The sequence below is a fragment of the Hyperolius riggenbachi genome, chromosome 7, assembly GCF_040937935.1.
Source record: "Hyperolius riggenbachi isolate aHypRig1 chromosome 7, aHypRig1.pri, whole genome shotgun sequence".
NCBI lineage: Eukaryota > Metazoa > Chordata > Amphibia > Anura > Hyperoliidae > Hyperolius > Hyperolius riggenbachi.
The window spans coordinates 90,850,902-90,878,401 of record NC_090652.1 but is presented as its reverse complement, the minus strand read 5'-3'; the positions used below and the strand labels follow the sequence as shown (position 1 = coordinate 90,878,401).

Here is a 27,500-nt window from a genome sequence, read left to right as displayed (position 1 = left end):
TTATACATTATATTTTAATAAAATGTATTCTATAGAAGACCGAATTAGCGCGAGTTGTGAATACATTATATTTAATGTATTTCAATGGGCTGGTGCACACCAGAGTGGGTCGTTTTTTTCCACAAACGCAAACTCGGGGGCTGCAGCATTTTTTAGATTTCCGAGGCGTTTCTGCCTCAATGTTAAGTATAGGAAAGTGGAAAACTGCTCTGAAAAACGCTAGATCAGAGCTGTTTTCCAGGTGTTTTTGTTACAGAAGCTGTTCAGTAACAGCTTTACTGTAACAATATGTGAAATCTGCTACACAAAAAGCTCCAAAAAACGCTAGGCTTGTTTAGAAAACCTCTCTAAACATGCCTAGAAAAACAAAAGTTTGCTTTCCTAAAACAGAAAGAATTTGCGATAATTCAGGTTGGAGTGAGCTTGAGATGTCTCCCAGAGCAACACTGCTGAATATATGCAAATTAACCATTGTACCCTTGGAAGCTAAACACACCTCCAGAACCGCTGGAATGCAATGATGTGTCAGCTTGTTAATTTGTACAGAGCCATAATAATTCAACATGCATACAGACTGTTTCGGATTGTTTGATCCTCATCAGTGCATGGCATGGATTAATTTGGCTCTATGGAGTAGGGCTTGTGAATCCGAGAGGCACATGCCTAGAATCACTCTAAAAAATCTGCTTCAAAAACTTCTAGCGTTTTGTGGATCTGCTAGAGGTTTTTGGTGTGCACTGGGCCTAAGTCAGCCCCCTCCCTACAGCCAGATGTGCTACAAGGATGATACAGCTGTGCCTCAAGATTCCACTATATGGCGTCAAATATGAGACACAGCGATTGCCATATGAGAAGAATTCCCAATCACTGCCCCGCTGGTCACACGTAGTCTTGAGCAGCGCACTCTGCACAGGAGGCACGGACACAGCAGGGAGCCAGCTGGCAAAAGCAGGATCACTAGTGCACAATACTTACGCTCCTCTGCTAGTAACAAAACCTGATCCACCATCCGTTCTGCTCCACTGTCTCGAATATAAGCTGAGGGCGTAAATTTCATCACATTTTTGGTGCTGAAAAATTAGGCTTATACGCAAATATATAAGGTTATTTATTTTAGATTTTCACGATGCCATTATTTCAAGGCCTTAAGGATCTCTTCAACGAGGCAATAATTGGTCTGAGCCAAATCTGTCTGCAGATCAAGCAACTGCATGCGTTCAGTACTGGGAGAGTACCACGAGAGGTTAAACTCCAGACCCTCGCTGGACAGCGATGTGTATGTTCTGAGCGGCAGCTGCAGAATTGCCTTTTTTTAACACATGCAGTTGCTTTATCTGTGGATAGATTGGTCTCAGACCAATTATTGCCTTGTTGAAAGGTTGGCTTCATGGGGAAAATCTAAAATAAATAAGGAATCACCTTAAAGGAAACCGAAAGTAAAAAAAAATGCCCATTTACTTACCTGGGGCTTCTTCCAGCCCCATGAAGTCTTCCTGGTCCCTCCACATCTTCCTGCACTACCCTGTTCCTCCTGTGTCCCCTCCAATGCTGGATGCGTGGCCCCCATAAGCAAAAATTGCTACCTTACATGCGAACAACACTCCCGGCTGCGGGAATGTGATAGAGGACGTGCACGGCCAATGCCACACATGCGCAGTGGCCTGCCGAGGAACAGCTGAGCGTGGGATGACTGTGAGGGACCAGGAAAACTTCAGAGGTAAGTAAATGGGCAAGTTCACTTTAAGGAGAGTTGCCGGATATTTCTTTCTTCATTTGTGCATGCAGCATGGATACGCTCGCGCATGAAGAGGAGTGCGGTCGCGGTCAGAAATACGACAAGCTCTTGTTGGATTTCTTTTGGGGGGCCGCAAGTAGCAACAGTAGTCTGGAGAATGGCATGGGAAGCCTCTGCAGGATCCTCTTCTTAGGTAATTGTCTGGTTTTTTTTTTACCATACTTTGGTACACTTTAAGCCTTCTTCCCAAAAACAGAAACCCATGCTTTATAAATGCAAAAACATACAGACTTTGTATTTAGTGAAGCAATGTCATGCAGAGTTATTCCTGTCCCCTGGCTGTTTTCTCTATGTGAAGCGCCATGCTATAGGGGCAGCCCATCTGTTCCCATCAGAGACTCTTCTCTGACACACACAAGTCTAGCTATAACTAGGAGACTCATGTGCAGGAAAACAAGACTCTGGACAGATTTGAGGCACAACTCTACTTCATCGATTTCTGCCAATGTGTTTTTGTATTTATAAAGCCCCTTGCGAAGGTGGGCACATTAAATAAATTACAGTGACGGGTGTTGACGCTTTGTAGAAGGGAGACTAGAGCTAACAGAGAAATCAACGCTGTAATACAGTAAAGTAAACGCTCACCACTAAAGAATAGTAACACTATAAGGCAGGTTTACATTTGTCTGTTTTCCATAAGCGTTCTTTGTGTGCAGAAAATGCATGCATGCAGATAAACACACAAAAAAAACTGACAGAAAAATGCGAACCCTGCCTAATACATCATATTTATAGAATTGCAATTTCATGAAGATTATAGGCCATAAAGTACAGCTATAAATAGTCAATAAAACAATTTAGAGGACAATAAAAGACCTTTACAGAGAACCTGACACGGATGGGGGAGGGGGGGGTGTTGGTGGCTGGGGTTTCCTCGCTGTCCTCCTGGATCCTCTGCAATTTGGCCTGAAAACTCCTTTGTACTGGGACATTCTGAGCATGTGCGGCCTGGCCTTGCACGCGCCCCCCCGGGAGTGTTCTTTGCCTGCATAGTACTACTGCGCAGGCACAGAACACTCTCAGAGACGGGAGTGCGATGGGGGGACTGCACAGCTGGATTGCGCATGCTCCGACTGGCCTCGACTGAAAGACTTTACAGGCCGAATTGCGGAAGATTCAGGCGGCGCAGGAAAACGGCAAGGAAGCAATCAGCCTGGAGGGGGCTGGAGGAAGCCCCAAGTATGTATAATTTTTTTTTATATCCCCCATCCTTTAATATATAATGTAGATCAGTGTTTCTCAACTTTTTCGAGCCAAGTACCCCCTATCGCAATTCAGTTTGAGCCAAGTACCCCCTACCAAGTGCCGAGCGCATGTGTGTGTGCGTGTGTGCGCGTGCGTATACATCCCCCAGGTATTGGTGCCCCCAGTATAGATAGCGAGGTATAGGTGCCTGCTCCAGTATAGGTGCCCTCAGTATAGCTAGGTATAGGTGGCCCCAATATAGCTAGGCATGGGTGCCCCCAGTATAGCCAGGCATGGGTGCCCCAGTACATCTAGGTATGGGTGCCCCCAGTATAGCCAGCCATGGGTGCCCCCAGTATTGCTAGGTAGGGGTGCCTCCAGTATAGCCAGGCATGTGTGCCTCCAGTATAGCTAGGTATAGGTGCCCCCAGTATAGCTAGGTATGGGTGCCCCCCAGTATAGGTGCCCTCAGTATAGCTAGGTATAGGTGGCCCCAGTATAGCTAGGTATAAGTGCCCCCCAGGATAGGTGGCCCCAGTATAGCTAGGAATAGGTGCCCTCAGTATAGCAAGGTATAGGCGCCCTCAGTATAGCAAGGTATAGGTGGCCCCAGCATAGCTAGGTATAGGTTCCCCCAGGTATAGGTGCCTTCAGTATAGCTAAGTATAGGTGGCCCAAGTATAGCTAGGTATAGGTGCCCCCAGTATAGCTAGGTATGGGTGCCCCCTAGTATAGGTGCCCTCAGTATAGCTAGGTATAGGTGGCCCCAGTATAGCTAGGTATAAGTGCCCCCCAGTATAGGTGCCCTCAGTATAGCTAGGTATAGGTGGCCCCAGTATAGCTAGGTATAAGTGCCCCCCAGGATAGGTGGCCCCATTATAGCTAGGAATAGGTGCCCTCAGTATAGCAAGGTATAGGTGGCCCCAGTATAGCTAGGTATAGGTTCCCCCAGGTATAGGTGCCTTCAGTATAGCTAGGTATAGGTGCCCCCAGTATAGCTAGGTATGGGTGCCCCCCAGTATAGGTGCCCTCAGTATAGCTAGGTATAGGTGGCCCCAGTATAGCTAGGTATGGGTGCCCCCCAGTATAGGTGCCCTCCAGTATAGCTAGGTATAGGTGGCCCCAGTATAGCTAGGTATAAGTGCCCCCCAGGATAGGTGGCCCCAGTATAGCTAGGAATAGGTGACCTCGGTATAGCAAGGTATAGGTGGCCCCAGTATAGCTAGGTATAGGTTCCCCCAGGTATAGGTGCCTTCAGTATAGCTAAGTATAGGTGGCCCAAGTATAGCTAGGTATAGGTGCCCCCAGTTCAGCTAGGTATGGGTGCCCCTAGTATAGCCAGGCATGGGTGCCTCCAGTATAGATATGTATAGGTGCCCCCAAGTACAGCTAGGTGTGGGTGCCCCCCAGTATAGCCAGGCATGGGTGCCCCAAGTATAGCCAGGAGGGGGACGCAGCGCATGAGGGGAGCGATGCCCACACATAGCGGCGGGGAGGGAGTCCACTCCCTCCCACCCTCACCTGGGCTCCCTCATCAGCGCTTTCCCCCCTCCGACACATTACAGCGGCATGGTGAAAGGAACGCAAACTTCTGCGTTCCACGCTGGAGGTCCGATCTTCTTTGAGCCTGACGCAACTTCCTGATAAACAGGAAGCAGCGTCATCGCTAACAGAGAAGAATCTCCGGCGTGGAACGCGGAAGTAAGTCCACGTTCCTTTTACCATGCCGCCGGTGTTAATGTGTCGGAGGGGGAAAGCGCTGACGGGGGAGCCCAGGTGAGGGAGGGGGGAGTGGACCCTCTCCCCGCCGCTATGTGTGAGCATGCTCCCCCGTTTTGCACTGAGTCCCCCTCCTGGCTGCGTACCCCCGGCTGGGGTCTCGCGTACCCCCTGGGGTCCGCGAACCACGTGTTGAGAAACACTGATGTAGATTATATATTATAATATATAATATGTATTTATCATAAAAGTCACTGCGCTTGCTCGCACCCTGTAAAAATAATCAGAGAATGCACATAGTGCCCAGTACTGCCTACAACAGGCTACAATGAACACCCCGTGCCACACTTCAGGGGTAGTGCCACCACCTTAGTAAGGGACAAGATCACAGCTCACCCTTTGTGGATGCACTCACCAGAAGCGCGTGACTCTAGAGGTGGTCCCACACGTGACCCATTGGTACAGCAACTTTGGCTAACTGGCTTTGATATATCCTGGAATGCTTCATCTGTCCTATGAAGAAGGGGAGGGGAAGAGGACAAGCAAGAGTTGCCTTGCTGCAGGGACTACAATTGCACTAAATAGTCAGTACTTGACCCGCTGGCACTGGATCACTGAGGGTGGGACTGTTCACACTGCACACATCCTGGCACTGCTTCCTTTCAATGCAAGTGACTGTGGGCTGAAGCAGGGAAGATCTGTAATTACTTAACGTTGAGGGCCTGAACACACCGGTGCACTTCTGTCCAGTTTGCAGCAGCGCATATCAGTCCATAACATTGATATTTTGCTGAAAAACAGACAGAGGCGCTAGTCTAGTCAGACCCTTAGGCTTGGTTCTCACATAAATCTGCACATTTCCGGTCCAGTCTTGTCCTGTCAGTTTTGCATCAGTTTGCTATCAGTTTTATCTGATTGGATTAGAACTGTACATCTTTCATGTGTGAACACACCCACTGAAAACTGATACAAAACTCTCAGTACAGGACTGGAAATTTACAGATTTATGTGTGAACACAGCCACAGATAGGATAGTGTACTGGTTAAGGGCTCTGTGCCTCTTCCTGTTCTGTACGCCAGCACCTATTCAGTGAGGACACCTTGGGCAAGACTCCCTAACACTGCTACTGCCTATAGAGCACGTCTTAATGGCTGCAGCTCTGGCACTTTGAGTCCACCTGGTGAAAAGCATGATATAAATGTTCTATGTCTTGTGTCGTCATAGAAATATATGTCAGAAAATGACAGGACATGACTGGACACATTTTTATGTGTGAACCAAGCTCTACAGAATTCAGACTGCAGCGAAATTGTCATTTAAATCCCTGGATTCTTAACCCTTACAATAAGAGGCCATAGGATACTTCTACATAGGACAGGGACTGTACATACAAGTTTATCTCATCATGTCACCCATCACTTCGGGTAAATCTGTATTCTGGGGAAAGACACATTAGCAGAGTACCTCCCTACAGAAGGACAGACATACTGAAAACTCCAAGACTGATGTGAAGAAAGATGCAGCTATCACAGAGAGTTCCCGAGAGATAGCAGAAGTCAGTGGGGAACTCAACGTGCCACCTTCCATCACAGACTGAAATATAACATTTAGGTAGATAAACCCTTTAAATTCTCATCTCTTGCTTCTTTCCTATAATCCTCTACTGATAGCACCACTGGAACACACAACCTATTGAAGTAAATGTAGATATCAAATGTGTACTTTAGTTTAAGTGAAAGAGTGAGATCTGATGGAAAAACACACAGTGTGCAAGTGAGGATGGCATATTCATGACACAGATCGGCTGAGGATGGGGACAGGCAGTTGCAGACTGTAAGGAAGTCACATGACAGCAGCAACTACCGTTAACCTGCTTCACAAGTGTCGGGACAGGATGCAGCCAGTGCCGCCCAGCCCCTGGTGGTGAAGTGGTTAACTGTGATTTGAAGAGGTTGCAGTGATTACCAGAAGGAAGGCATAACTTGGCAAGAGAGAGGAGAAAATGACAAGTGGGTGATGGGTTATTTTTCACCCTATGTAGGAAGCTGCAATGCAATAGCAGATGTAGCTCGATTCTTATTTTTTTTTTTTTTTTATAAAGATTGGCATTTGTGGCTGACAGGCAGCCCTGGACTAGCTTAGCATTCTGACTCCAGCAAGTTAACATGAAATCTGGACCACAGTCTGAGCACTAGGGATGGTTAGAAATTTCCACCGGAATGGAAATTTCCAATTTTCCGAACTGAAATTGGCTTTCCGATTGCAAAATCAGAAACTGGAACCGCAACTCTGTAATTTTAGGCCAATCACAGCCATCAGGAGCATTCGACCAATCAGAGAATGCACATTTTTTTTTAAAACAGAACTCGGATTGCCGTGGTAATTATAGGCCAATCAAAAGACTCGGATACTACAGAGTCTTCGGATTGACCTAAAATTTTCAAGTTTTTCATGGTAAATTACCTCATTCCCTGATTGGCGCAATACTACCAAGTATTTTCAATTTTCCGGGTAAAACGGAAATACTTGATTTTTGCAGTAGATTCCTGCAATCTCTGATTGTTCCAATACTACAGAGTATTCCTGATTTTCAGAATTGTCGCAGTATAACGGAAAATCGGAAATACACGATTTTCACTGTAAATTACAGCATTCTCTGATTAATCTAATGCTGAAGTATTTTCAATTTTCCATTTTCCCACAACAATTTGGAAAAATCGGAAATCACATTACCGTTGGTAAACGCGGTAACAGAAATCAGCATTTGCAGAAATCTGCATTTCTGACCACCCCTACTGAACACCACTAATATCAGGAACGGCTGACAACAGTTTAAAAAGGCCACGCAGATTATAAACAGAATAAAGCAGAAATGTTGTGGACTGCAGAACGGTACAACCACTTCCCCAGGCTGGGCGCATTGCCTGGGAGGAGGGCAGCTAGGGCTCGCCCCTTGTTTGGACACTCTATCATATTATGTAAGCCTGCAAGGGTAAAGCATAAGAGATTATTTCAGGAATCTGAGAGAGATCAGAACACAGCTTACAGCAAAGCACACATACATAAAGAGAACGAAAGAAGAGCAAGCATGTATTCTGTACCTGCGAACGGTTTCCTCAAGACCCATATATCTTCTGCGGGGGCTACAGAAGTGGAACATGGAGACATGTGAGATGGACTGGACTCTGATCCGCGAGAACCTTCACAAACACACGGAGCAAACAGCAAAACATAAATACACACACATGCATTAGAAGACTGTTCATCAAGATCTAGAGAATAAACTCAATGCCACGTCCTCCAAAGTGAATGAAGTTCTGCACTACTCAAAGTAGGCTTGATGTATACTATAGTTACACTTCTTATTTTATTATGAATAGCCAGCGCCTGATATTTAGAAAGTAATTTGTCTATCCCGTCATGTCATTATTAAAAAGGAAATAACACTAACCATTCAGCTTTTGATTTCTGAGGCCCTATTCTATCCCCCTCAATGTTTCAAGGGGCTACTCTGCTGATCATGTGACTTATCTTCAGGTGTGCAGCAAACATGGTGTGTTCACATCATGCGTGCTACGTTGCCACATGTGAATGCACTGCCCATACTATTGTATGACAGTCACTGCTATTACGGTGCATTACAGTATGACATCACTGCGAATCCAGTACAATACTACAGTCACTGCTAATCCAGTGCAGTACAGTATGACATACACTGCTAATCCAGTATACTATAGCAGTCACTGCTAATCCAGTGCAGTACAGTATGACATACACTGCTAATCCAGTACAGTATAGCAGTGACTGCTAACCCAGTGCAGTATGACAGACACTGCTAATCCAGTACAGTATAGCAGTCACTGCTAATCCAGTGCAGTACAGTATGACAGACACTGCTAATCCAGTACAGTATAGCAGTCACTGCTAATCCAGTGCAGTGCAGTATGACAGACACTGCTAATCCAGTACAGTATAGCAGTCACTGCTAATCCAGTGCAGTACAGTATGACAGACACTGCTAATCCAGTACAGTATAGCAGTCACTGCTAATCCAGTGCAGTACAGTATGACAGACACTGCTAATCCAGTACAGTATAGCAGACACTGCTAATCCAGTACAGTATAGCAGTCACTGCTAATCCAGTGCAGTACAGTATGACAGACACTGCTAATCCAGTACAGTATAGCAGTCACTGCTAATCCAGTGCAGTACAGTATGACAGACACTGCTAATCCAATACAGTATAGCAGTCACTGCTAATCCAGTGCAGTACAGTATGACAGACACTGCTAATCCAGTACAGTATAGCAGTCGCTGCTAATACAGTGCAGTACAGTAGGACAGACACTGCTAATCCAGTACAGTATAGCAGTCGCTGCTAATACAGTGCAGTACAGTATGACAGACACTGCTAATCCAGCACAGTATAGCAGTCACTACTAATCCAGTACAGTACAATGTAACAGTCACTCCTAATCCAGTACAGTACAATATAACAGTCACTACTAAAGGTCCATACACACACCTGATCAAAGGAAACGACGGGTCCGTTGTCACCTCCTGCTGGGCGTGTTTTCAGCAGACAGTACAGGGTGTGTACAGTCTGTCGGTGGACTGATAAGGTTGTTTCTGAGCGATCCGCCCGGCGGATCGCTCAAAAACAACCTTATCAGTCCACCAACAGACTGTACACACCCTGTACTGTCTGCTGAAAACACGCCCAGCAGGAGGTGACAACGGACCCGTCATTGCCTTTGATCAGGTGTGTGTACGGACCTTTATTCAGTACTCTGCAGTATAAAAGTTACTCCTTATCCAGTGTAGTACATCATGACAGTCACTGCTAATCCAATAGCACAGCATAACATAAACTGCTAATTCAATACAGTATGATAGTCACTGCTAATCCAGTACGGTTCAGCACGACAGTCACTGCTAATCCAGTACAGTATGGCAATCACTCCTAATCCAGTAGAGTACAGCATGACAGATACTGTTAATTTAAAGGATACCCGAACTGACATGTGACATGATGAGATAGACAGGTGTATGCACAGTGCCTAGCACACAAATAGCTATGCTGTGTTCCTTTTTTTTTTCTTTCTCTGCCTGAAAGAGTGAAATATGAGGTATGTAAGTAGCTGACTCAGTCCTGACTCAGACAGGTAGTGACTACAGTGTGACCCTTACTGAGAAGAAATTCCAACTAAAAAACACTTTCCTAGCAGAAAATGGCTTCTGAGAACAAGAAAGAGATAAAAAGAGGAATTTCTTCTCAGTGAGGGTCACACTGTAGTCACTTCCTGTCTGAGTCAGGACTGAGTCAGCCACTTACATTCCTGATATTTAACTATTCAGGCAGAGAAAGAAAAAAAAAAGAACACAGCATAGTTATTTGTGTGCTTGGCACTGTACGCACACATGTCTATCTCATCATGTCAATTCGGGTATCCTTTAATACGGTACAGCATGACAGACACTGCTAATCCAATCCAGTATAGCATGACTGTCACTGCTAATTCAATATAGTACAGCATTACAGTCACTGCTAATCCAATATAGTACAGCATTACAGTCACTGCTAATCCAATATAGTACAGCATTACAGTCACTGCTAATCCAATATAGTACAGCATTACAGTCACTGCTAATCCAATACAGTACAGCATTACAGTCACTGCTAATCCAATAGTACAGTATGACAGTCACTGCTAATCCAGTACAGTAAACCAGTCACTGCTAATCCAGAACAATACAAAAGTCAACGCTAATACACTACAGTAGGCCATGACAATCACTGCTAATCCAGAATAGTATAATAGTCACTGCTCATACAGGTGCAGCAATGCAGGGACAATATATTTATAATAATGTTATGGCAATTGGTATAGAAAGGGGACACATTGCTGTAAGGAGGGCCAACAACATAAGGATCAACCACCCTGACGTTCTATTTATTGCGGCCGCGGGTGGCTTTTTAAAAAAAACAATTGGTATAACAGTGTAGTTAGCACTAGGCTTGCTACACTCCAACCCCCCCCCCCCCCCCCCTTCCCAAGTCCCCCGGGACCCGTCATTACCGCCAGGGTGGTTAACTCAAAATGTTCACTCGGGACGGTTATGTGGCTAGTGGCTGTAACAGTCACACACTCTAGATAACGCCACGGTCTAAATAGTGCATGCATGCTCTGCACCCCATGACAGCGGGAGACCAGGTTACGGCTATGGTGTATTTTTTCTCCTCCAGAAGTTGACAAAGGGGTGCATGAAAAATGGGCGCCAGGTGAAGTTGATATAAGTCTAAATGATAAATAACGTTGTGAATTGTGTGTCAAATGAAAACCAAAAAATATTTAGAGTGGTAATGACAATAGTACAACATAAGTAATGTTACTGGTATTTCACTACAATTAAACCTACACTCACACTGCGCCCTCCCACCTCTGATGCCTAACCTTAACACCCCTCCCCCCGCCTAACCCTAAAACGCCCCTTGATGTCTAACCCTAAACGCCCCTGCCTGACGTCCACTCTATAACTTCCCTTCCTAATGCCTAACCTTAACACCCCCCCCCCCCCCCCACACGCCTAACCCTAAAACTCCCCTGCCTGATGCACACTCTATAACTTCCCTTCCTAAAGCCTAACCTTAAACCCCCCTCCCTAACCTTATATTTTGAAAACTATAATTTTCAAAAATGAAAAATTTGTAATGACAAAAAAATTTGTGGTTACATGAACCCGGTGCCGATAATCATTTATCGGGCGCTCAAATTTCTGCTTTGGCTAATAGCCAATATTTGCATTGGTGTCTATGGGGCGCCCAAATCGTCCATTAGCCACTGGCACCCGAAGTTCCTGTTTCCTGACAAAGCACTAGCCCTGGTGTGACATTGCTGGAACCGCAGAGCCCTGTGTGGGTATGATGGAGGGCAGTGGCGTAGCTTAGGAGCTTTGGGCCCCGATGCAAGTTTTACATGGGCCCCCCCCCCAAGCACTCTATACTTAACAATTGATACAGCGCGCCAAAACTTGCCAATGGCAACTACAGTGTCAGAGGTGCAAGAAGGGGATGGGGAACAGTTTGTTAATGATTATCACTATTCAAAGTATCTATAAAAGTAATTATTATGAGCACAGGACCAATAGAGAGCTAATACTGCAGTTTCATGGAGGGCTCTACGGGGCCCCTCTGGCCCAAGGGCCCCGATGCGGTCGCAACCTCTGCACCCCCTATTGCTACGCCCCTGATGGAGGGAGTTTTGAAAGGAAGAGGGCCCTTCTTGTTACATAGCGTGAGGGGGAAGCTAGAGAGAAGGGGGGGGGGTGTAAAATTGTGTAGACAGGTTTTAAAGGGTACCAGAAACCTCTCTGCACATGAAGTTTCATCAATACATTCTCTCCAAATCATGAATTCTTTGACAACCATCAAGCTCCAACCCTTAAAACTTTCAAGTATAACCTCATGACAATCTCGTGGCTGAGATCTAGATGATCTAGATAGACTATGTAACAGCCTTGTACTTAATAAGATTGTGCCTTTTTCCATGTGAAACGAAGCCTCTGCAGCCAAAAATCCTGTGGCAAAAATGTGATCACATGACCAAAAGCAGTTGAGTTGAGGGAGTTAGTAGCAAGCTCTGTGGTGGGAAGGAGGGGTTGCGTGTGGTAGCTTAGACTGCATTATTCACAGACTGAATATCTCTGAGAAGATTGCTGCCTTTAGCACTGACAGTCTGTGGTGCAGGAAGTGGGCTGTGTCTGGGCTCAACAGGTATATTACAAATGATTTAACTAATCAAGGAGCTTCAGATACAAATATATTCTGCTGGATGCCAACATAGGACTGAGGGGGGGGGGGGTTGTCTGTGCCCTGAGTGGCACTTTAATACTAACCTCTTATGACAAGTTTAGCCTAGTGTTACTTCACGCTTTGATTAGCTCATGACCTGCTGCCACATCAGCTGCAGTCATGTTACCTTATTTAATGGGTACTGAGCACCAGGATTTATTTTTCTAAAAATGAATGACCCCATAAGTGATGTTCTAAATTGAGCGTGTTGTTGGAGAGGCAATGGTTAGGGGGAGCCTCATTACTTACCTACTAGCTGCTCCTCTAGTTCCCAGCTGGCATGGGATGTGCAATCTTCAGACTGGCCGTAGCAGCTACAGTTTCTAACTTCCCAGCAGTATTCTGCGCATGCTGCAATGCATGCTGGGGGATGTAGTCAGGGAATGCAAGAACAGAGATGTACTCGTATCCATGGACTACATCTCCCTTCCCTTATGGGGAGGTTCATTTAGCGGTGCTCTTTTTTCCCCTTTCTAATCCTAATTATTCTTTAGTACATTACATTTTTCTTGACACTTCTCCCGAAACTGTAAATGTTTCACTCCTCACCACAGATGGTCACTGAGATGCTGATAATTCTGGCCTTCTTACAGACTGATTACAAATAGTATACAGCTTGGAACTGGTCCAAAGCAACAGAAAGGGAATATGATTGGTCCAACTGCTATCTGCATATTATTAACATCTCGTCGACCATCTTGATACATAACCAGTACAAGTGAAGCAGAGCTAATGGAGAGTCATGTGAACAGTTTGGTCATGTGATACGATTTGGAAGGCTCTGATTTAGGGTTGGTTCACATGGGCGTCTGCCCCGCGTTGACCGCCGGCATTCGGGACTCGGCGTTAAACGTTGTACCAGGCTTTTACCGTCGTTTGGACGAACGTGGCGTTCAGATCCCGATTTTCCCTGGCGTTGGAGGCGACCCTGGACACTACATGCGGCTAATGTCCCCCTGTGGGGGAAAAAAACGCTGACTGCAACTGAATGCAAGGGAAAGCCACTGAAAGCTCGAACGCGACGCTGCCACAACACTGCCGAACGCAACGCCTCCAAAAGCCGGGCAGATGCCCGTGTGAACCAGCGCTTACTGGTCATGATCATGTGACACGTCTGTTTCCTGTGTATGCTGAAGACAGCCGTACACAGCTCGATCATGAACCAATATGCATCTCCAATCAATCACTCTCCTATCAGATTGTGGTTGATTTATTCCACACACAGTACATCCATTTTCAATGCATTCCAGCAGGAAATCGATTTAAAATCATTTGCACCGCAGCGCTGCACTGTCTGTTGCAGAGCAACGCTATGGCCCATCAATTGACCGCCGCTCCTGCTCAGACCCAAACTGAAAGAAATATTCCTTCGTATTTTGCAGACACAATAGAGATCAGTTCTATGGCTTGTGTACAAATGTCCAATCTTTAATGTGAAACTGGGAAAATTGGACAATCAGCCATTTCAGCAAAGAACAGGGCCATGACTAGGGAGACACGCTTATGTGTGAGCTGTTCTTTGCTGAAATGGCTGATTGTCCACTTGTCCATGTTTCACTATAAAGATTGGAAATGCAGACATCAAATCAACAAACGGTGATTCCAGTGATACCTTTAATGACTAACTGCACATGGTTTATTGCAAGCTTAATTGTACGGTTCTGATCCAGTTCTGTATAATGCCTGAAGAAGAAACTTAAAGAGGAACTTCAGCCTAAACAAACATACTGTCATTAAGTTACATTAGTTATGTTAATTAAAATACATAGGTAATATAATCTTTTATCCAGGCAAATGTTTGATTTCATGATGGCAGCCATCTTTTTGGTTGAAAGGAGGTGACAGGGAGCATGAGACACAGTTCCAACTGTCCTGTGTCCTGAGCACCTCTCCCAGTTGCTAGGCAACGTGAACAACAACATAGGAAATCCCATCATGCTCTGCACAGCATCAGGGAAAAAAAGCCTGGGCTTTTGTTCTTTGATGGGTGGAGCTTAGCTAAAAATGCAGGTAAAAATGATGCTTTGGTAAGAAAAACAAAGTTCTGATGCTGTGAAACTGTTAAAGAAACACCAAGCCCTTTCAGTGCTGCTGAGTAGATTTTTAGTCCGGAGGTTCACTTTAACGTTTCAAAAGCTTGCAATAAAGCATGTACAGTTAGTCATCAAAGGTATCACTAGAATCAACGTTTGTTGGTTTGATGTCTGCATTTCTGCTCCTCAACTAACACCGGACCACACTTCACTTGCTTCTATAAAGATTGGATGTTTTTATAGAGGCTGGAGAGCTGAACCCATATTTGGGTCTGCAATACAAGTAAAGCTATGGATTCATGCTCCCGCCAAATGGGGGTAGGTTGAGCGGACTTTATCTCTAGCTGAGTTCCTTGATACCTAATCGATATTTTTAGTCCACTTTAGTTCAAGGCTATTAAAAATTTGATCACTTGGACCTCTTTTTTGGGCAAATGGTACAGCCTAGGTTGAATGCAAGTCAGGATTCTATGCAGTTCATTGGCTATCCCTACACATGAGTAAAGGCCGGTTCACACTTGCTTAAAAGAAACATACTCATTCAGGATGTTTTTTTAAGCTCCGCTTGGTGCAGGAAGCGGACCCTAATGTAAAAAAAACAAAAAAATAGGATCCGCCTCCACTTAAAAAAACAAAACAAAAATGGATCCGCTTGCTACTTTGCAGTAAGTGGAACGCAGAGTCCCAACTTTGCACATTTTCCAGGACCGGACGGGAAATTGTATATATTGAAAGCCTATCTCTACTGGGCTGCAAAATACCAATGGGGATCCTCAGCAACAGGGAGGATTCCCATTGGTTCATGGTGGACCAATGACAAGTCTCCCTGTTGCTAGTCAGAAAGTGGTCTGTTACATATAAAAAAAAGAATAAAAGCTCCTCTATAGTGCATTAAAATCTTTCTTTACTCCAAGACGCAACATAGGCGGCCTTTTACACACTTTTGAATCCTCACTTCTAGTAAGTGTAATATATGTTGCGTCTTGGATTAAGGAAAGCTTTTAATGCACTATAGAGGCACTTTTCTTCTTTTTTTTTATATGTTGTCTACAGTGCACCTGGAACCACCCAGTGGAAAGGCAGCATCATATCGCACCAGTAAAGCGACCATCAAGAATCCTCCTAAACATAGCCAACCGTCCTAATATCAGCAACGCAAGATAATTTTACTACTTCAGAATTGGTCTATTGACCTCAATACTGGTAGGGTTATCAAACAAATTACCTCGTATGAGGTAATTTACCTCATGAGGTAATGACATTTAATAATTCTGGTAGGTTTTAGTCATGTTTTACATCATGAGGTAGATTATGAGGTAATGATAGCTATTCTCATGGAAATTAGGGGGCATGTTAGCACATAATTTACAGATCAGTGTAAGACCTGCCTGTACCTGGAGGTAAAGTCAATTTGTATGCATTTTGCAGTTTTTAGCGGAGTTCCTATTGCTGTTTTAGTGTCGTTCCTATTCAGGCTGTGTAATAGAAAAGAATAGTAGAATAAAACTCCAAATAGTTACTGCATTTTTTTTATAGGGATGCCTATAAATATACTTTTCATAGGTTGCTACATAATCAAATACACCTTTCCCCCCCCTCAAAAAAAAAAATCTTCCAAAGACTATCCTAATTTATGGAAGACAATTAAAGACTACTATTATTTATTTACTGTATGTTTACCGCTGAAATACCTTGTATTTTACCTCACTTTATGCATTTACCTTATGTTTTACCTCATGTTCGGAAATGGAGAAAAATCTTTCAGAATTGCTAAAAAAAAGGGGAAAATAACTCATGAAGTATTTTACCTACAGAAAAAGATGTAGGCCCCATTCACACTAGAGCGTTTTGCCGCGATTTTGGCAAAACTCTCAACAGTTAGCGCTTTTTAAAAGCGCTAGCGTAATGAAACCCTATGGGCTCGTTCTTACTTGGGTGATTTGCGCTAATTGCCGCAAATCGCTCAAAAACGCAAAACGCGCCGCCTGCACCATTTTCAGACGATTTCCCGGCTATCGCGTTTCAGTGCTATAGAAGCGCTAAACGCGATTGCGGCAAAATTGCCACAGTGTTCCGTGATTTTTCTGCGTGAAATCGCGGAAAAATCACTCCTGCAAAACGCCGGAAAAAATCTCCGGCGTTTTGCGTTTATAAGTGTGAATGGGGCCTTACCTCACTTAGCTACCAGAATTGAGGCCAATTGTCTCCTAGCTACCCCAACAGCCTCTGGGCTGTGTAAAGAGGGACCAAGCGGCAGCAGGACACGTAAGTGGCAATGCGTAACAGAGGACGTGATCGACCCAGGACACGTGATCAAAGTGGATGGGCGGACGCGGATGGTGAAATCACTGCAAATGGATGCAAAACGGTCAGAATGCTTACCATATCCGTTTTACATCCACTCTAGTGAGAACCACCCCATACTTTGATCACAAATAATAAAATACACCAATAAGGCAGACTAAGTGACTTGTCAATAGAAAGTAACACAATTAACGCCAAGAGCAAGCAATAAAGGCAAAGAGAAGTTTGATAGATTAATAGGTTAGAAAGGGGAGATGAGCATATTGGTAAGGAGGCAGGAATGCAGACAGAGGAGAGGAAGAGACTACCTGGAGGGCGCAGGCGCTCCCCTGTGGGGCTGCAGGATCTCTGGTAACCAAACGAACTGAAAGAGATCTGGTGGGAATGTGGAGGAGGCATTAAGCAATGGAAGGAGTGGTGCATGTCACCATTAGGCACGGTCGCCCTGTGGGCTATTGGCTGTGGCCGCCTGGGGGTCACCATGTGACATGAGCCCCAGGAACCTACAGGTTAAAGGGCAACAGAAAGATAAAAAGAAAAACATAATGGTAACAAAACAGAGCATAATGGTTGCAAATCAATAAAACAGCAACAGAAACATGGTCGTAACAAAAATGGAGTAAAATACAGGCAACAAAAAATAAAGCAATGGAAAATGAAAGTATATAAAACAACAAAAAGAAAACAGAACAAACCAAGGTGAAATCAGGTAATTTTCCCTCTATGTAGGCATGGGATTGCTGCGCAGCTTCTGAGCTCTCCAACATAAAGATTTTCAAGCTGATGTAGTTGCAGCCCTCTAGCGAAACTTAGGGTTCTTTTGCACTGTGCACGTTGCCACTGCCGAAAGGTCGCACCACTTGCAGTGTGACTATACAAAGAAGCATACAGTCCAAAAAGTATGCTTCACTGCCACTGTAAATGTGCACAATGGGGTTTATTCACTATAGCAAATAGCGTGCCTTATCAGAGTTGACATGCTTTATCAGGGTTAGCATGCCGTATCAAAGTAGCATAGCGAGTGGAACTCTCGTCATTGCCAATTAGCAGGCACAAGTTCGTAGCGCCCGCTATGCTACTCTGATAAGGCACGCTAACTCTGATAAGCCACATTGACTCTGATAAGGCACATTGACTCTGATAAGGCACATTGACTCTGTTAAGGCACGGTAACTCAGATAAGGCACGCCAACACTGATAAGGCACTTTAACTCTGATAAGGCACGCAATTTGTTATAGTGAATCAACCTTATTGTCTGGTAAACACACAGCATGCTGGGTGTTACTCCGTCAAAACCAACCACACTGCACTCAGTGTGAAATCACCAAAGCAATATTATTGTTCATTGCAATAGAACACAATGGACAAAGTGTGAAAGAACCCTTATTGTTAACGCTGGAGGGAGACAAGGATCAGAGCAGCATTTTCTAATGTATCTGATAGAGGTTTTCCACAAGGTTCTATCGGGGTATAGAGCTTCCAGAACATTTAGATGTCATAGTTATTTCCTCTTTTTCCACAGAGCTCCATATCCTCCAGTTATTGCCTCCTTGCGAGCCGTGCACAGTGTCTGTGGGCAGCTGCCGTACACGATTGTCACCCAGCGTTGCCTTTTCTTTTGGTCACTTTACAATTTACTGTTTTTGCAATCAGTGAAATCCCTGGCCACCATCCACTTAGTACTTTCTTTTTTATTAGCAGCTCAGGCATAATTTACAGGACTGCTATTCTGCCAATTTTTCCTACGCATTTATCCATGTGCCATCCAATTCCTCTCCCCATTGCTACCCAGAATCTGGCAAATGGAGGGGTCAAAGTGTGCCTCTTGTCAGTGGATTGATCTAGGTAGAGCCAAGCTTTAACTTCATAATTATGGGGATATTCCCCAGTCTTTGATGGGAATCCCCACACCTGGGAATCAGCAGTATCAACGCTGGAGTCATATAGTACATGCAGCCACCATAACTTCCCTTTGCCCTCCTCAACAAGCATGGCCACCCTGACCTGCCCATAACTGGTGCTACAACCACTACAACCATATCAAGTGGAGCCATCGCAACCCCACTTCCTCCCCCCCTCATCCAGTTTCCATAAGCCCCCATCCCCCATGATAAGAGTGGCCACCACAGCCCCTCTGCTCTCCAATAAGAAGTGCAGCTACTATAAGGCACCTCCCACAATAAGGAGAGAGGACATCACTACCCCCCCCCCCCCCCCCATCTCCTGTAAGAGGTGCAGACTCCTACCATCCAAAAGAGTAGCACAGCAGGGAAGTACATCACCTGCACCAGTTCTCTTCAAAGAAGAAAGAAGGATTGCAAACATTTACTATTTAATAATATTTAATCTTTGAATTTTTGGAAGGTATGTTAACATCTTCTTTTCCCCCTGATTTCTCATAGCTATAGAAGCTGCCATGTTCCCACCTCACCTTCGAGCTGCCCATTATTACACTATCCTATGTTTCCACCCCCCTCCCCGATGATTACTGCTTTTGTCTGCTCTCTGCTAATGTGAATGTGTGCAATAAAATAATTACATCAGTCCTTATCTGCCTGAAATTTCTGCGGTTGGGCAGGCCATGGAAGTAGGGTAAAAATCTTCTGCTAAACTTTTAAATGTAAAAAGAAGAGGTAAACTTGAAGTTTTTTAACTAACGAGACACATTAATGGCATGCATTTTAAAGTGCTCTTGAGATGGCCTGTGTGCTAAAAATAGGTGCTTGGTTCAGTTTAAGCATTTTTTTCCCTCTTACAGAACCCTGAAATTCAGTTGCTTCTACCAATACTACTACTATCTTTCAAGCTGTCATTCAAGGAATTTATCTCTTTCTGTTGTGCACTATCAGCAAGAAAAAAAAAAATAAAAACCAGCACCAAATGTAATTTGCTAAGTACTTTTACTCAACATGTCTGGCAGTGACGCTCTTCCCTAACGAGACAGCAATCCTCTATTCTGGACCTCATCTGCCCTGTCTCAGTGTGTTGGACAAATGTTTTCCATAACTGAACTAAGCCTTCGGATGGGATCTGATCCCGCTGGCAGATAAATATTGCTTCTGCTTCCAAATGGAATGGCAAGTAAAACAGGACAACTAATTGGATTAACCATTCACTAAAACATCATAATGCACCAGTAGCTGCTGTACATGTGCTGACAGGTGGTGTGAAGTTATGGCAATAGTGGTACAATAAAGAACAGGCCATGTGACACAACAGAGCAATTGTTTGGTGATTAATAATTTACAGAGGACATGGCCAGAAGGGAGTAGAGCTTTGCATCCCAAACTAGCCCACTGGGCAGCAGCAGAGAGCGTATACAGCAGAAGCCCCAGCAAGGATAAGAAAGGAAGTTTGCCTGTTCGTTTGGCGATGGCCTCCACAAGGTTGGATGGAAAGTAGCCCACTCTGTCGTTGCCCGTCCGGTTGTCATGGATGCACCCTTTCCACCGGCCATCAGGATGCTGCTCCAAAACCTGCCAGCAGGAGGAGAAAGAGAGGAAGGCATGCTCAGAGCAGGCAGATGGCACAGCAAATATCTCCATCAATAATTAACCTCAGCTGCATTGTTGTGTTATGTACACGATGTTCACTAATAGAGCAGATTAGTCCTGGGATTTTGTGGCCGTAACTTGGTTTTATATCCCTTATAGAGCATGACGCTTGAGTTAGCTAGAACTGATGGATTACCTGGTTGCCAGTTACAAATCTGAGTAGCAATTGGCTTAATAAAAACAGAACTCTCCAACTAGATAAATATGACCATCTGCAGATTGCGGTTGACAAGACAAAATTATATTAGTCTGACTCAGTGTACTGTGTTCAATCAGAACGCAGAATCTCAGCAAAATTCTGACATAACAGCGACTGTTCCACCCGCAGACAGGAAAGAGTCCTGATTCTGGAAGCCGGGTTGAGCACTATAATAGGATAAGTCACAAGTGACCCAATTAAAGCTAGAGTCCAGATAGAAATAAAACTTAAAGGGCACATGAACTGAAAATACACTGATAAGATAAACTATCATATCTTGCCTCCTACTCCTAAAAAAATACTTTTTAAAAGCCACACAGTTTTATTTTCTGTTTGAAAGTTCTAAACATAGGTTTTGTTTAAGGGTAGGAACACACTAGGCAAAATCGCATATACGTTTTCCACTATGTGCTATGGAAAACGCATATGCGATTCTGCCTAGTGTGTTCCTACCCTTAAAGTGCATACACACGTCTGGTTTTATGCCCGATTGTCATTCAAACAAAAAGACATTCGGACTTCTTGTACACACAGCCGACAAAACGTTTGAAACGCTAATTACAGCTAATTTAACCACTTCCCGACCGCCCACTACACAGGGGCGGCGGGGAAGTGGAGCCCTGCAGGACGGCCTCACCCACAGAGGCGGCGGTCCATTTAAGGGCATGGGCGGAGCGATCGCGTCATCCGTGACGCGATCCTCCGCCGGCGCCTGTCACCGCTCGCTCGCCGCAACATCCCGCCGGCTATACGGAAGCGCCGGCGGGATGTTAACACCGCGATCGCCGCATACAAAGTGTATAATACACTTTGTAATGTTTACAAAGTGTATTATACAGGCTGCCTCCTGCCCTGGTGGTCCCAGTGTCCGAGGGACCACCAGGGCAGGCTGCAGCCACCCTAGTCTGCACCCAAACACACTGATTTCTCCCCCCCCTGCCCCAGATCGCCCACAGCACCCATCAGACCCCCCCCCTGCCCACCCCCCAGACCCCTGTTTGCACCCAATCACCCCCCTAATCACCCATCAATCACTCCCTGTCACTATCTGTCAACGCTATTTTTTTTTTATCCCCCCCCCTGCTCCCTGCCCCCTCCTGATCACCCCCCACCCCTCAGATTCTCCCCAGACCCCCCCCCCAGACCACCACCCCCTGTTTACTGTATGCATCTATCCCCCTGATCACCTGTCAATCACCTGTCAATCACCCGTCAATCACCCATCAATCACCCGTCAATCACCCCCTGTCACTGCCACCCATCAATCAGCCCCTAACCTGCCCCTTGCGGGCAATCTGATCACCCCCCCACACCAATAGATCGCCCACAGATCCGACATCAGATCACCTCCCAAATCCATTGTTTACATCTATTCTCTCCTCTAAACACCCACTAATTACCCATCAATCACCCATCAATCACCCCCTATCACCACTTGTCACTTTTACCTATCAGATCAGACCCTAATCTGCCCCTTGCGGGCACCCAATCACCCGCCCACACGCTCAGATTGCCCTCTGACCCCCCCTTATCAATTCACCAGTGCATTAATTACATCTGTTCTTCCCTGTAATAACCCACTGATCACCTGTCAATCACCTGCCAATCACCTATCACCCATCAATCACCCCCTGTCACTGCCACCCATCAATCAGCCCCTAACCTGCCCCTTGCGGGCAATCTGATCACCCACCCACACCATTAGATCGCCCGCAAACCCGCCGTCAGATTACCTCCCAAATGTATCGTTTACATCTGTTATCTTCTCTAAACACCCACTAATTACCCATCAATCACCCCCTATCACCACCTGTCACTGTTACCTATCAGATCAGACCCTAATCTGCCCCTTGCGGGCACCCAATCACCCGCCCACACGCTCAGATTGCCCTCTGACCCCCCCTTATCAATTCACCAGTGCATTAATTACATCTGTTCTTCCCTGTAATAACCCACTGATCACCTGTCAATCACCTGCCAATCACCTATCACCCATCAATCACCCCCTGTCACCCCCTGTCACTGCCACCCATCAATCAGCCCCTAACCTGCCCCTTGCGGGCAATCTGATCACCCACCCACACCATTAGATCGCCCGCAAACCCGCCGTCAGATTACCTCCCAAATGTATCGTTTACATCTGTTATCTTCTCTAAACACCCACTAATTACCCATCAATCACCCCCTATCACCACCTGTCACTGTTACCTATCAGATCAGACCCTAATCTGCCCCTTGCGGGCACCCAATCACCCGCCCACACGCTCAGATTGCCCTCTGACCCCCCCTTATCAATTCACCAGTGCATTAATTACATCTGTTCTTCCCTGTAATAACCCACTGATCACCTGTCAATCACCTGCCAATCACCTATCACCCATCAATCACCCCCTGTCACCCCCTGTCACTGCCACCCATCAATCAGCCCCTAACCTGCCCCTTGCGGGCAATCTGATCACCCACCCACACCATTAGATCGCCCGCAAACCCGCCGTCAGATTACCTCCCAAATGTATCGTTTACATCTGTTATCTTCTCTAAACACCCACTAATTACCCATCAATCACCCCCTATCACCACCTGTCACTGTTACCTATCAGATCAGACCCTAATCTGCCCCTTGCGGGCACCCAATCACCCGCCCACACGCTCAGATTGCCCTCAGACCCCCCCCCCCCCTTATCAATTCGCCAGTGCATTAATTACATCTGTCCTTCCCTGTAATAACCCACTGATCACCTGTCAATCACCTGCCAATCACCTATCACCCATCAATCACCCCCTGTCACTGCCACCCAACAATCAGCCCCTAACCTGCCCCTTGCGGGCAATCTGATCACCCACCCACACCAATAGATCGCCCGCAGATCCGACATCAGATCACCACCCAAGCGCAGTGTTTCCATCTATTCTCTCCTCTAAACACCCACTAATTACCCATCAATCACCCATCAATCACTCCCTATCACCACCTGTCACTGTTACCTATCAGATCAGACCCTAATCTGCCCCTTGCGGGCACCCAATCGACCGCCTACACGCTCAGATTGCCCTCAGACCCCCCCTTATCAATTCGCCAGTGCAATATTTACATCTGTTCTCCCCTGTAATAACCCACTGATTACCTGTCAATCACCTATCAATCACCCATCAATCACCCCCTGTCACTGCCACCCATCAATCACCCCCTGTCACTGCCACCCATCAATCACCCGCTGTCACTGCCACCCATCAATCAGCCCCTAACCTGCCCCTTGCGGGCAAACTGATCACCCACCCACACCAATAGATCGCCCGCAGATCCGACATCAGATCACCACCCAAGCGCAGTGTTTCCATCTATTCTCTACCCTAAACACCCACTAATTACCCATCAATCACCCCCTGTCACTGCTACCTATCAGATTAGACCCCTATCTGCCCCTAGGGCACTCAATCACCCGCCCACACCCTCAGAATGCCCTCAGACCCCAGCCCTGATCACCTCGCCAGTGCATTGCTTGCATCCATTCCCCCCTCTAATCACACCTTGAGACACCCATCAATCACCTCCTGTCACCCCCTAGCACACCTACCCATCAGATCAGGCCCCAATTTGCCCCGTGTGGGCTCCTGATCACTCGGCCAAACCCTCAGACCCCCTTCCGATCACCTCCCCAGTGCATGGATTGCATCTATTTTCCCCTCTAACCACCCCCTGAGACACCCATCAATCACCTCCTGTCACCCCCCTAGCACTCCTATCCATCAGATCAGGCCCAATACAACCTGTCATCTAAAAGGCCACCCTGCTTATGACCGGTTCCACAAAATTCGCCCCCTCATAGACCACCTGTCATCAAAATTTGCAGATGCTTATACCCCTGAACAGTCATTTTGAGACATTTGGTTTCCAGACTACTCACGGTTTTGGGCCTGTAAAATGCCAGGGCGGTATAGGAACCCCACAAGTGACCCCATTTTAGAAAAAAAAGACACCCCAAGGTATTATGTTAGGTGTATGACGAGTTCATAGAAGATTTAATTTTTTGTCAAAAGTTAGCGGAAATTAATTTTTATTGGTTTTTTTTCACAAAATGTCATTTTTCACTAACTTGTGACAAAAAATAAAATCTTCTATGAACTCGCCATACACCTAACGGAATACCTTGGGGTGTCTTCTTTCTAAAATGGGGTCACTTGTGGGGTTCCTATACTGCCCTGGCATTTTAGGGGCCCTAAACCGCGAGGAGTAGTCTAGAAAACAAATGCTTCAAAATGACCTGTGAATAGGACGTTGGGCCCCTTAGCGCACCTAGGCTGCAAAAAAGTGTCACACATGTGGTACCGCCGTACTCAGGAAAAGTAGTATAATGTGTTTTGGGGTGTATTTTTACACATACCCATGCTGGGTGGGAGAAATTTCTATGTAAATGGACAATTGTGTGTAAAAAAATCAAACAATTGTCATTTACAGAGATATTTCTCCCACTTAGCATGGGTATGTGTAAAAATACACCCCAAAACGCATTATACTACTTCTCCTGAGTACAGCGGTACCACATGTGTGGCACTTTTTTACACCCTAAGTACGCTAAGGGGCCCAAAGTCCAATGAGTACCTTTAGGATTTCACAGGTCATTTTGCGACATTTGGTTTCAAGACTACTCCTCACGGTTTAGGGCCCCTAAAATGCCAGGGCAGTATAGGAACCCCACAAATGACCCCATTCTAGAAAGAAGACACCCAAAGGTATTCCGTACGGAGTATGGTGAGTTCATAGAAGATTTTATTTTTTGTCACAAGTTAGCGGAAAATGACACTTTGTGAAAAAAAACTATTAAAATCAATTTCCGCTAACTTGTGACAAAAAAATAAAAACTTCTATGAACTCACCATACTCCTAACGGAATACCTTGGGGTGTCTTCTTTCTAAAATGGGGTCATTAGTGGGGTTCCTATACTGCCCTGGCATTTTAGGGGCCCTAAACCGTGAGGAGTAGTCTTGAAACAAAAATGACCTGTGAAATCCTAAAGGTACTCATTGGACTTTGGGCCCCTTAGTGCAGTTAGGGTGCAAAAAAGTGCCACACATGTGGTATCGCCGTACTCGGGAGAAGTAGTACAATGTGTTTTGGGGTGTATTTTTACACATACCCATGCTGGGTGGGAGAAATACCTCTGTAAATGACAATCTTTTGATTTTTTTACACACAATTGTCCATTTACAGAGGTATTTCTCCCACCCAGCATGGGTATGTGTAAAAATACACCCCAAAACACATTGTACTACTTCTCCCGAGTATGGCGATACCACATGTGTGGCACTTTTTTGCACCCTAACTGCGCTAAAGGGCCCAAAGTCCAATGAGTACCTTTAGGATTTTACAGGTCATTTTGAGAAATTTCGTTTCAAGACTACTCCTCACGGTTTAGGGCCCCTAAAATGCCAGGGCAGTATAGGAACCCCACAAATGACCCCATTTTAGAAAGAAGACACCCCAAGGTATTCCGTTAGGAGTATGGTGAGTTCATAGAAGATTTTATTTTTTGTCAAAAGTTAGCGGAAATTGATTTTAATTGTGTTTTTTCACAAAGTGTCATTTTCCGCTAACTTGTGACAAAAAATAAAATCTTCTATGAACTCGCCATACTACTAACGGAATACCTTGGGGTGTCTTCTTTCTAAAATGGGGTCATTTGTGGGGTTCCTATACTGCCCTGGCATTTTAGGGGCCCTAAACCGTGAGGAGTAGTCTTGAAACGAAATTTCTCAAAATGACCTGTGAAATCCTAAAGGTACTCATTGGACTTTGGGCCCTTTAGCGCAGTTAGGGTGCAAAAAAGTGCCACACATGTGGTATCGCCGTACTCAGGAGAAGTAGTATAATGTGTTTTGTGGTGTATTTTTACACATACCCATGCTGAGTGGGAGAAATATCTCTGTAAATGGACAATTGTGTGTAAAAAAAATTAACAAATTGTCATTTACAGAGATATTTCTCCCACCCAGCATGGGTATGTGTAAAAATACACCCCAAAACACATTATACTACTTCTCCTGAGTACGGCAATACCACATGTGTGGCACTTTTTTGCAGCCTAACTGCGCTAAGGGGTCCAAAGTCCAATGAGCACCTTTAGGCTTTACAGGGGTGCTTACAATTTAGCACCCCCCAAAATGTCAGGACAGTAAACACACCCCACAAATGATCCCATTTTGGAAAGTAGACCCTTCAAGGTATTCAGAGAGGGGCATGGTGAGTCCGTGGCAGATTTCATTTTTTTTTGTCGCAAGTTAGAAGAAATGGAAACTTTTTTTTTTTTTTTTTTTTCTCACAAAGTGTCATTTTCCGCTTACTTGTGACAAAAAATAATATCTTCTATGAACTCACTATGCCTCTCAGTGAATACTTTGGGATGTCTTCTTTCCAAAATGGGGTCATTTGGGGGGTATTTATACTATCCTGGAATTCTAGCCCCTCATGAAACATGACAGGGGGTCAGAAAAGTCAGAGATGCTTGAAAATGGGAAAATTCACTTTTGGCACCATAGTTTGTAAACGCTATAACTTTTACCCAAACCAATAAATATACACTGAATGGGTTTTTTTTAATCAAAAACATGTTTGTCCACATTTTTCGCGCTGCATGTATACAGAAATTTTACTTTATTTGAAAAATGTCAGCACAGAAAGTTAAAAAAAATCATTTTTTTGCCAAAATTCATGTCTTTTTTGATGAATATAATAAAAAGTAAAAATCGCAGGAGCAATCAAATAGCATCAAAAGAAAGCTTTATTAGTGACAAGAAAAGGAGCCAAAATTCATTTAGGTGGTAGGTTGTATGAGCGAGCAATAAACCGTGAAAGCTGCA

At 45.1% G+C, this 27,500-nt stretch overlaps 1 protein-coding gene across 5 annotated transcripts in view; it reads right to left on the bottom strand.

Annotated features, from left to right (window-relative positions):
• CASKIN1 (CASK interacting protein 1) overlaps positions 1–27,500 on the bottom strand; it is a 361,626-nt gene that overhangs the window by 47,289 nt on the left and 286,837 nt on the right. For 3 of the 5 annotated variants that reach the window (XM_068244315.1, XM_068244317.1, XM_068244319.1), the window contains exons 10-12: positions 20,250–20,367; positions 17,199–17,393; positions 7,802–7,900 (exon numbers count right to left, since the gene is read on the bottom strand). In XM_068244315.1, the coding sequence (XP_068100416.1) occupies positions 7,802–7,900; positions 17,199–17,393; positions 20,250–20,367 (412 nt within the window). The remainder of the gene's footprint in view (positions 1–7,801; positions 7,901–17,198; positions 17,394–20,249; positions 20,368–27,500) is intronic. The other 2 variants (XM_068244316.1, XM_068244318.1) reach the window with 2 other exon arrangements.